The sequence below is a fragment of the Camellia sinensis genome, chromosome 7 (genome assembly GCF_055761805.1).
Source record: "Camellia sinensis isolate YWXY chromosome 7, ASM5576180v1, whole genome shotgun sequence".
Classification (NCBI taxonomy): Eukaryota; Viridiplantae; Streptophyta; class Magnoliopsida; order Ericales; family Theaceae; genus Camellia; species Camellia sinensis.
Window position 1 is genome coordinate 1,275,223 of NC_138967.1, and position 12,505 is coordinate 1,287,727.

General features: G+C 35.0%; 1 protein-coding gene across 1 annotated transcript; it reads right to left on the bottom strand.

Moving 5' to 3' along the window:
- LOC145794929 (uncharacterized) lies at window positions 1-9,440 on the bottom strand. Its single transcript, XM_082877271.1, has 5 exons — window positions 8,976-9,440; window positions 7,982-8,145; window positions 7,386-7,711; window positions 4,131-4,454; window positions 1-212 (listed from the first exon to the last, which is right to left on the bottom strand). Exons 1-5 carry the CDS (start codon window positions 9,438-9,440, stop codon window positions 1-3), a joined length of 1,491 nt encoding a protein of 496 aa, XP_082733397.1.
- Between the last annotated feature and the right edge of the window lie 3,065 nt (window positions 9,441-12,505).

Genomic DNA, 12,505 nt, shown 5'->3' on the forward strand with positions numbered 1-12,505 from the left:
CTAAAAGTCATTTTTCCAGCAGTGTAACTCACTGTTCCCATAAAATGCCTTCTTGCAGAACTCACACTTATGATGCCCAATCAAACCACCTCTTTCAAAGAGGTCACCCCCATCTGCTTCGAAGTCACCTGTGTCCACTTGTTTATTCAATTGCGCTCTAGTGTATAGTTTCTGTTCACTAATAAATACCTGCATATCCATGGCATCGATCACTGCTCAGTATGATAATGTAATCACAACAGCAACAACAACAATCATGAGATGCCATATATCTATGTAAATGTTTAATAAAAGAAAATTCTTACGCTAAACAGACCCTAAGGATGGGGATCGTCTAAAGTAATTGAAAATGATTCACTTACAAAATATGATAGTATACCTTTTTTCTTTCCGAACAGAGAGGGCACATGAACAGTCTATGCTTGTGAAACAAATGACTTTCGAGCTGAACAAGGCTCTTAAACTTGTCATGTGCTGCTTTTGGTCTGCAGTTGCTATGGTCTATCTTGTCACAGACATTACATGAGAGACAACTACACATTGCTTTGATCATCCTGTAGTGGTCTGAGTCGTCAAAATAGGCATCTAGGTGTTCCAAGTACCAGTACGACCCGACCCGAATTTGGATTGGTAGGCAATATTGAGAAGTCACTTATCATTCTTGCATACTCTCCCAAAGCCTGTACAAAAGAAAAATAAATAAATCAGATCAAATCAATCATAACAAAACAAAATTAAAGAAACTGGGCTTTATTGTGAGTACTAGTTAATATGTGTAGGCCAAGAAAAGAATCTTCTCTACCTAAAATCTTTTGTTTACTTGTACTCAAATGCAATTTCAAAGATACCAAATATTAAAATTTTTGAAATACAAAGAATCTCAAAGTACAGAAAAATGGATATTGGAAAAATCCCGTGCCAAATTTATAATCTATTCTATTATATAAAACGCACACAACTTAAATAGTTTTGATACTCTGTCACACTTTTTTTCCCCTTATAATGCCCACATTGTTAATTGGCAATAACTATTAGCAGCTTTTATAAATTCAACTCATCTTATTCATTCATCAAATAAATCACATTTACACCCACTAGTAATAATGCATGCACAAGATTTTTTTTGACATAACAAGAGTACAGAGAGAGATACATAGATGCAAAAGTATGAAAAGAAGAAGAAGAAGAAGAAGAAGAAGAAGAAAAAGGTTCTAGTATAGTAGTATTAGTAGTAGTAGTATTAAGTAGGACGTAGGTGGGAAGGTAGGTACCCGGGTGACGAAGATGAGAGGGGTGGGAGTGTTGAAAATAGAGCAGCGGGGGTTGTTGCAGAGATAACGGAGGCGGACAACGCAGGTGGAGCAGACATCACGGTGGCTGCACAGTCCGTTCGCCGCCCACTCGAAATTCTGGGCGCATACAGCACCGATATCATCCATAATAATAACTAGTACTATACTATAAATAATACGAGGCAACACAATTCAACACAACACAACACGACACAAATATTCTCAGTAATCATCAATAATGGTTTGAGTTTTTTAAATTAAGTTTTTTAAAAATTGAATTTTTAGATTTTTGTAGTTTTTTTTGTTTTTAGTAAATATTTTTAACATTTTTTTTATTTTTTTAAATGCACCTTACTACGATATATCTAAAAAGTAAAAAAATTATAAAAAAATATTTCAAAAAATTAATAAATACATAGAAATATAAAAAAATATACTGAATTCTCGTATTTTTTTATATTTTTTATATTTAGTAAATTTTTAAAAGTTTTTTTCACAAATTTTTTATTTTTTAGGTACATTTATATTAGATATGTCTAAGAATAAAAAAAATTACTTAAAATATTAAAGAAATTCAATAAAAATAAAAAAATATAAAAAATAAGAAGGTAAAATTTTTTAAAAAGTGTTTTTAATACTGTGAGGGGTGTAGCTATCTAAATCCAAAGTTGGGATGGACTTCTCCTCCCCACCCGACTTTAACACAAGAATCAAACCACTAACAATATAGAAAATAGAAAGTCCCTTGAGAGATTTTATTCGACACTGTTATTAATATGCATATTGTTGGTGATAATTATAAATAAAATATCAAAAAATATAAAAAAAAATTATAATAACTATTGTAAGTGTTAAGGCGCGGGAAATTCACTCTTTTTAAAGAGATTCCAGCCATCTGTGGTTAAGTAAAGTCTCACACCAGAGCAGCAGAAAAAACCATGACTTATCCCTCCCAGGATACAATAGCCCGACTAAGTCGTATAGTTCACCAACACTGCACAATTGATTGAACCCAAAGCTTTACACATACACCATTTTTTATTTACCTGATAATCTCACAAAAAAGAAACTTTAGTTACTAATAAGAGAGGTGAATAGCTCTGTCACGCCCCAAGCTTCGTGGCAACGCCGCACACTCATTTAAGTGAGCATGTAAGGTTAAGAATCCAACACATAACCCACAATGTAAAATACTCAAATTAAATCCTTAAATATCATAATGCTAAAAACCATACAAATATATAATTCTTATCATATGAAATTGTCCACCAAGTTCACTAATAAATAAATAAATAAATAATCCAAGTACTTAAATCATTACTCTCGGCACTCCCACAAGTACAAACTCCGCGCAGCTCTACTCCTTAGAATCTGAAAAAAAATAAAATAAGGGTAAGGTAGACAACCCAGTAAATAACCAACCATCACTGCTAGATGAATCAAGTATACAAAAAAAAAATAGATTAATAAATAGTCGATAACCAATGAATATAATTTTTGCTACAATTCAATAAATGAACAATTATTTGTAAGATGGTTTCATAACTAAAAATAAACAATGTACAATATATTTTAATTGAAAAGCCAACAAGATAATTCAAAGTAAATTCGTTGTTCAAATCGATGGCTCGATATTCAGATGGTTCAATGATTTGATTCACAAAACCCAAGTCTTGGTGACTACGGTCGCTTAGCCTGTGACAAGGCCCAGAACCACACATAGGCCGGTGGTAAAGCCCCAAAAGAAACTAGTTTCTATGCCAATAAATAACCATTGGCTAGGGTCCAAATCATAGTCAGACTAGAGTGATGTTCAAAATTCAAACAATACACAATTTTTAAATAAAATATTCGATATTTTCAGAATAAACATTTGGTACAATTTTCAGAATAGTTTCACAAAATATTCAAATAACTTTCATAATAATAGTCGATATTGTTTTATACTTGACCCATATTTTATTTTAAAAGGACATGATGACTATAAATAAATAGTTATAATTTTAAACGATTCAGTAGGAATAAAAATAAACCAACCATGATAGAGGGTTGCTTACCTCAAACGCTTAAAAATAATATTCCAACACCAACTCCAAACACTCAGCTCCACCACTTTAATCACACAAACCTAATAAACAAAACCTCGAATAAATTAATATTTTTACGCGTTACATACACCCACAAAAGCCCCACCATATTAGATTAATGTATTGCTTTAATATCCAAGTGATCAAACCATTCAACCCAACTTTATAGCCAAACACACCCTTACCCATGATACAAAACTCCATTGTTTCTATTACCTACCCAAAGTTACACCTACACATTGCACCCAATTCTCAAAACCTAAGTAGGCACCTATAGATCTTCCAAATCCCCTTAATACATTGATTGCTAAATTCCTCAACATAAACTTAATAATTAACAGTAAAGACAGATTTTACCTTAACTAATGGGTGTCCCAAAATCACCAACGTGCTGTCTCCAATCCCTATTGCAACCCCACTTGAATCTCTCTTCTCTTTTTCTTTTCTTTTTTCTTTTACCTTCTCAAACCCTAGCCGCCTATGGAGCAATTCCCCACCTCTGTTTTGTTTGTTTCCCAAGACTTAAAGCCATAATAGTTGGGCTTATTAACCTAATTTCTCAAAGTTACAAAATTACCCATCTAAGTAATAGAAAATTTAATGTCATCTCATAACTAGTTCTTTGATATTAATAAATGACTCATATAAATTAATTTAATTACTAATCTATCCAATAAAATAATCCTACACACAACTTGGGTTTTACATTCTTCCCTCTTGAAAGAAATTTCGTCCTCGAAATTTGACATACCTGTAGTCTCAAGAAGTTGTTTATACTTTTGTCTCATTTCATCCTCAAGTTCCCAAGTAGCTTCTCTCTCCGAGTGATTGCTCCGTTGAACCTTAACGTAGTGGATGACTTGACGCCTCAAAACCTGCTCCTTCTTATCAACAATTCTTACAGGGTGTTCCTCATAGGTCAAATCCTCCTTAAACTGCAATGGTGCATGATCAATCACATGATTGGTATTCGGTATATACTTCCTCAACATCGAAACATGGAAGACATTATGAACTTCAACTAGTGAAGGTGGTAGGACAAGTCTGTAAGCTTCTCTCCAATTCGATCTAAAACCTTAAATGGTCCAACAAATCTAGGACTCAATTTACCACGAACACCAAAACTCATTACTCTTTTCATAGGAGACACCTTAAGTACCAGATGGTCTCCAACCTCAAACACCAAGTCGCGTCTCCTATTATTTGCATAACTTTTCTGTCTACTCTGTACAGTGCGAAGTCGCTCTCTAATAAGATTGATCTTGTTCACTGTTTGTTGCACAATCTCAAGCCCTAACAACTTCCTTTCGCCCACATCATCCTAACAAATAGGTGATCTACACTTTCGTCCATATAAAGCCGCATATGGTGCCATCTGAATGCTCACATGATAACTATTATTATCAGAGAATTCCACTAAGGCCAAATGCTCATCCCAAGAACCTCCAAGATCAACAATACAGGCCCTTAACATCTCTTCAAGAGTCTGAATAGTTCTCTCTGACTGTCCATCAGTTTGAGGATGAAAGGCCGTGCTAAAATTCAAACTAGTACCCAAAGCTGTATGCAAACTCCTCCAAAACATAGATACAAATCTACTATCTCTATCAGACACTATGGTCATCGGAATACCATACAACTTCTATAGCGATTTTGGTATTCCCTTTACTGTTCAGTTGCATTCGGGACTCGGTTCCGTGGAGTTGGTAGCTGTGTCTACCTTGTTGTCGTCCTTTAATTCCATTTGATTGAGGTTTAGGATGTGTTGGGCATGTTTAGAGTAGATGGGTTGAGCCTTGGTCTAATTTCTTGTTGCCAGGTTTTTGGTCGTTCCGCTCGAGCGGGTCGTCTAGCGCTCGAGTGGAGATTGCACACTCCCAGTATTTTCGTGCTCTGCAAAACTTCTGCAGGTGTGATTTCTACGCTCCAGCGGATTTCTTGCGCTCGAGCAGGCTTGTTGGCGCTCGAGCGGGTAGTACTTTTTTGGTATAAGTTATGGGAGGGAAAAATCTACGCTCAAGCGGACTGGTTTCCACGCTCGAGCGGATGTACTTTATTCTTGTGTCTTGGAGCTCGAACGGGACTTCTTGCGCTCGAGCGAACTCAGTACTTTGTTTTTGACGCTTAAGCGTTTTGTTTTCCGCTCGAGCGGACCTGTCGTATATCAGAAGGTAGTTGGGCATTTTCAAGTCACTTTTTACATCCTCACACTCTCTCTTACTTTTCAAAAACGCCATTTGAGAGCTTCTCTCTCTAAAACCTCCACTTCTCTCTAAGTATTGATCTAGTAGGAGTTGTTTCCTCACCTTTGGCCTTTACAAAAAGGTTGTTGATCGTCGAGGGCTATCTTTTGATCTGAGAAATTTGTGTTTTGGAGCATCTTCATTTTCGTCATCTCCTTCGTTGGGTTTCATCTTTTGAGGTAGGGATTCCTATTCACTCTTATGGGTTTTGACCTAGATTTTTGGGCACTTTGTTAAATGGTTTGATTTTGAGATCTAGGGTTTCAAAATGTATAAAAGGGGGCTTGTTATTTTGATTCTAAAATGTGTATTTTGGGTTTCAAAATAATGATATTGTTGTTGGTTGTTGATATTTGGACTCTTGGGTCTATATTAGGAAATGGGGTAGAAAATCCTAATCTGTTGTATAAATTAATTGGTATAATTAATTCAGAAAAATTGTTGTTATTTGGAATTGAGTTGGAAATAATGAAAGTGGCTCATTATATTGTAGAATGGTAGAGTTGGATTTATTAATCACTCACTTTTGAAAACATTGATAGTTTATCTGTTGGAGCTTTTATTATCTGTTTAGAAATAATTGCTTTGGGCTACCGGTGGAGGGTAGTTTTGATTGTTGTAGACAATGCATGATGATTAGGCAAACTAAAACTAATCAAGTGGATGTGTCATAGAGTATGACGGTTAATAGAATACATTAACGTTATGTATTGATTGATTGTGTATATGACATATGTGTATATACGTTGTGTGTATGAGAGGAGATAGGGGATGTACTCCACGGTTTAGGAGAAGATAGGGGATGGACCTCTAAACCAGATGTTGTTTGAGAGGAGATAGGGGATGGACTCCACTGATACAGCTCATATACTTGTCAGTTAGTGTGTTGATATAGCTCATATGCTTATCTATGGAAGTGTTGATATAGCTCATATGCTTATCTGTGGAGGTGTTGATACAGCTTGTATGCTTATCTATTGCGAACTGGGAAACGTTTAATATGAATTGTTATTTCGTTTAGAGTGTGTGGCCAGGTTCTGAGCCATGGGTATGAATTTGGAAATTGGATAAGAAATGGAAAATGAAATGAAACATAGACATAGTGGTCATGTAATGGAAATGGTTTTATGATTGATTTATGGGAGTTAAACATTTATCAATTGCTGATGTCTTAGTTACTGCTCGTATTGTGTTTAGGATATCTCTACTGGGCGTTGGCTCACCCTATATGGGACATTATTTTTCAGGTGCAGGTAGCATGCCACCTCCAAGGACATAGCTTGGATAGTTATGGGAGTTGAAGATTCTTTTTGATTAATTTTGTTTGTGTTACATGTATATCAAGCCAAGGGCTTATTTTGTATAGAGTTAGTACTCTTTTTTTTGTGTAACCAAGTATTGACTTGGAAAGCTGTAAGCCCGTAGGGCACTTGCTTTTATTGATAACATGTAATACTGTTGTAAGAACTACTCTGATGAATGGAAATGCGTTGATTTTCTTATATTACTGCATGTCTGAATGATGGATATTATGTATTTTTTTTTAGGGCGTTACAACTTCACAATCTCCTTGATATACAATTTTGCAAACCTCTCTAAGGAGAACCCTACCTTAAAAGCTAGAAAGTGAGCGGATTTGGTCAATCGATCAACAATAACCCAAATAGCATTGTTACCACCTTAGGTCCTAGGCAATCCCGTCACAAAATCCATGGTAATATGTTCCCACTTCCACTTGAGAATAGGAAGAGGTTGTAACTTACCTGCAGGTCTTTGATGTTTAACTTTCACTTGTTGACATAGCAAACATTGAGCAACATACTGAGCAATTTCCCTCGTCACATTATTCCACCAAAAGTTCCTCTTCAAGTCTTTATACATTTTAGTACTCCCTGGGTATACCGTATATCCTGAACTGTGAGCTTCTCTCATGATTTCTCTCTTGAGCTCCAAATCATTAGGCATACACAACCTCTCTCCAAATCTCAAGATTCCATCTTTATGCATACAAAATTCCATCTGTAGCTCTATTTCCATTTCAGCCTTAAGTTTTTGCAACTGAGGATCTCTTCCTTGAGCATCTTTAATTCTATCAATCAATGTGGGTTAAACTCTAAGGTTTGCCAACTACACTCCATGGTTATGCCATCTAATATCAATATTCAACCTCTGCAAGTCCTCCAAGATATTCTTTTGGTCAGTGATCAAGGTAGCCAAATTACTTGGGGTCTTTCTACTCAAGGCATCCGCCACTGCATTGGCTTTTCCTGGATGATGATTGATAGTCAAATCATAGTCCTTTAATAGCTCCAACCATCGCCTTTGCCTCATATTCAATTCTTTTTGAGTGAAAATATACTTCAAACTTTTATGATCAGTGAATATCTCATATTTCACCCCATACAGGTAGTGCTTCCAGATTTTCAATGCAAACACCATGGCAGCCAACTCCAAATCATGTGTAGGATAATTCTGCTCATATGGCTTCAACTTCCTAGACGCATGTGCCACTACCTTATCGTTCTACATCAGGACACAACCCAAGCCCATCTTCGATGCATCACTATAGATGGTAAAACCTTCATCTCCAGACGGAACTATAAGTATTAGAGCAGACACCAATCGACTCTTTAGATCCTGGAAACTCTTCTCACAATCATTAGACCATTCAAATTTAACCCTTTTTTGTGTTAAACGAGTCAAAGGCATAGAAATTCGAGAAAATCCCTCAACAAACCTTCTATAATAACTTGTTAAACCCAAGAAGCTACAAATTTCAGTGACACTAGTAGGCTTATTCCACTCTACCACCGCCTCCACTTTCTTGGGGTCAACAAACACCCCGTCTTTAGATATCACATGACCCAAAAATGGTACACTCTCCAGCCAAAATTCACACTTCTTTACTTTAGCAAATAATTTCTTCTCCCTTAATAACTGCAACACTATTCTCAGATGTTCTTCGTGCTGCTCTTTACTCTTCGAGTACACAAGAATGTCATCAATAAAAACTACCACAAACTGGTCTAAGAAGGGTTTAAATACTCTGTTCATTAAATCCATAAAAGCTGCAGACGCATTGGTCAACCCAAACGGCATCACTAAAAATTCATAATGCCCATACCTAGTTCGGAAGGATGTCCTAGGTATATCTTCCGCCTTAACCTTCAACTGATGATATCCAAAACGAAGGTCAATCTTAGAAATGACTTGTGCTCCTTACAATTGATCAAATAGGTTATTTTTCCAAGGCAAAGGATATTTATTTCAAAATGTCACCTTGTTTAACTCTCGATAATCAATGCAAAGGCGAAAACTACCATCCTTCTTTTTCACAAATAAAACGGGCGCACCCAAGGAGAAACACTAGGCCTAATAAAGCCCTTATCTAGTAATTCTTGTAATTGTTCCTTTAACTCTTTCAACTCTCCTAGGCCCATCCGATACGGAGCCTTGGAGATAGAACCCGTGCCAGGTATCAATTCGATGGCAAACTCAATCTCTTTATCTGGTGGCAACCCCGGTAAGTCGTCAGGAAAAACATCAGGAAATTCCTTTACAACTAGAATATCCTCTAACTTCAATTCAATCTCACGAAAATCTTTCATAGAAGCTAAATAACCCTCGCAACCATTCCTCAACAATCGTCTAGCTTGCAAAGCTGAGATTACCAAAGGAGGAGTGTTAACTCCACTACCCACAAAATAAAATTTTGGTTGATCAGAAAACTGAAATACTACCCTTTTGCCTCGGCAATCAACAGAAGCATAATTAGTTGCCAACCAATCCATTCCAAGAATTATGTCAAAGTCCCACATATCTAAAACAGTCAAGTCTACAAGCAATCTCCTGCTATCTATACTAACCACACGAGATTTGCCAATGTCTCCTCAAGTTCCATTGCAACCTATATGCATCAATAACAAAACCTCATCTTATTCTATTCTCAAGTCCCTATAACATGTAATTAAAATTAACATTATACTAAATTATAAGCGTTCCCAATCCTACATCTACCCAATCTCACTACTATTCTATACCAGCCTTTAAAATTACTACCTGGCTCTGATACCACAAAATTGTCACGCCCCAAGCTCCGTGACAACGCTGCACACTCATTTAAGTGAGCATGCAAGGTTAAGAATCCAACACATAACCCACAATGAAAAATCCTCAAATTAAATCATTAAATATCATAATGCTAAAAACCATACAAATATATAATTCTTATCATATGGAATTGTCCACCAAATCCACTAATAAATAAATAAAAAAATATCCAAGTACTTAAATCATAGTCCTACTCTCGGCACTCTCACAAGTAAAAACCCCGCGCAGCTATACTCCTCAGAATCTGAAAAAAAAATAAAATAAGGGTAAGCTAGACAGCCCAGTAAATAACCAACTATCACTGATAGCTGGATCAAGTATACAAAAAAAATAGATTAATAAATAGTCGATAACCAATAAATATAATTTTTGCTACAATTCAATAAATGAACAATTATTTGTAAGATGGTTTCATAACTAAAAATAAACAATGTACAATATATTTTAATTGAAAAGCCAACAAGATAATTCAAAGTAAATTTGTTGTTCAAATCGATGGCTCGATATTCAGATGGTTCAATGATTTGATTCACAAAATCCAAATCTTGGTGACTACGGTCACTTAGCCTTGACAAGGCCCAAAACCACACATAGGCCGGTGATAAAACCCCAAAAGAAACTAGTTTCTGTGTCAATAAATAACCCTCATTGGCTAGGGTCCAAATCATAGTCAGACTGGAGTGATGTTCAAAATTCAAACAATACACAACTTTTAAATAAAATATTCGATATTTTCGGAATAAACATTTGGTACAATTTTCAGAATAGTTTCACAAAATATTCAAATAACTTTCATAATAATAGTCGATATTGTTTTATACTTGACCCATATTTTATTTTAAAAGAACATGAAGGCTATAAATAAATAGTTATAATTTTAAACGATTCAGTAGGAATAAAAATGAACCAACAGTGATAGAGGGTTACTTACCTCAAACACTTAAAAATAATATTCCAACACCAACTCCAAACACTCAGCTCCACCACTTTAATCACACAAACCTAATAAACAAAACCTCGAATAAATTAATATTTTTACGTGTTACATACACCCACAAAAGCCCCACCATATTAGATTAATGTATTGCTTTAATATCCAAGTGATCAAACCATTCAACCCAACTTTATAGCCAAACACACCCTTACCCATGTTACAAAACCCCATTGTTTCTATTACCCACCCAAAGTTACACTTACACATTGCACCCAATTCTCAAAACCTAAGTAGGCACCTATAGATCTTCCAAATCCCCTTAATACATTGATTGTTAAATTCCTCAACATAAACTTAATAATTAATAGTAAAGACAAATTTTACCTTAACCAATGGGTGTCCTAAAACCACCAACGTGCTGCCTCCAATCCCTATTACATTCCCACTTGAATCTCTCTTCTCTTTTTCTTTTCTTTTTCTTTTACCTTCTCAAACCTTAGCCGCCTATGGAGCAATTCCCCGCCTCTGTTTTGTTTGTTTCCCAAGACTTAAAGCCACAATAGGTGGGCTTATTAACCTAATTCCTCAAAGTTACAAAATTACCCATCTAAGTAATAGAAAATATAATGTCATCTCATAATTAGTTCTTTGATATTAATAAATGACCCATATAAATTAATTTAATTATTAATCTATCCAATAAAATAATCCTACACACAACTTGGGTTTTACAAGCTCAATTTATAGGAGAGGAAACTTGGTAGGCAAGTGTTTTGGAGAAGAGGAAACTTAGTGGACAAGATTCATAGAGGAGAAGAAGACTAGACTTGGTGGGCAAGACTTGGAAGACTTGACTTGAAGGATTCTTGGAGGAAAAATATAGGAAGTTGCTTGGAGGATTCTTGGTCACCAAGAAAAGGATTAACTTGGAGGAAAAGAAAACAAATCAAACCAATAACACATTATAATATTAAAATATCTGCTAACACATACTATTATGAAAACAACCCATAACCCTATGGCCCCGTTTGTTTGGAGAGTTAGAATGGGGATTGGAATTGGTAATGACGTGGGACCCACTAATATTGTGTTTGTTTTGAGAGATGGGAAAGGGATTGATAGTGAGCTCCGGATTAGGATGAGCCTCCCCCAGGGGATTCGGATTGGCCTCCAGGACTTGGTATTAGAAAAATAGTCTGACGGACTAGAAATTTTTTTTTTTTATTTTATTTTTTACATGTTGGGCATTTTTTTTTTAATATTAATGTTTAATTTTTTGTATTTTTTGTTAAGTAAAAATCATTATTTTATTTGTTTTATTTTTTTCTGAAAATTTTTTATTTTATTTTTATTTTTTTAAAATTTTTTACACAATTTTTTTTAAAACATTAATGTTTAATGTTTTTGTATTTTTTTATTTGTTTTATTATTTTATATTTATTTTATATAAAAATAATTTAACAATCCCTACACAAACAACTATCATCAAAATAAACACAATTTTACTTAGTCCCCTCACTATCAATCCCCTCACTAACAATCCTCACACTATCAATCCTCTTCATTCTACCTTTGAAAACAAGCGGGGCCTATATTTATATTAGTAGAAAACGTCTGACCCAAATTATCAAATTATCAAATTGGATTAGTTGCCAAAACCCAATCCTAATCCTAGTCCTAGTCCACTGGGAAATAGAAAATACATCAATATAAAAATTAATTTAGAAATGGATAATGAGCCAAAAAGTAACATAATTAAGTTCAATTAATTATAATTATAATTATAGTGAAAATATCAAATACCCCATATATTTAATACCAAAACAAAGAAACTTCAAG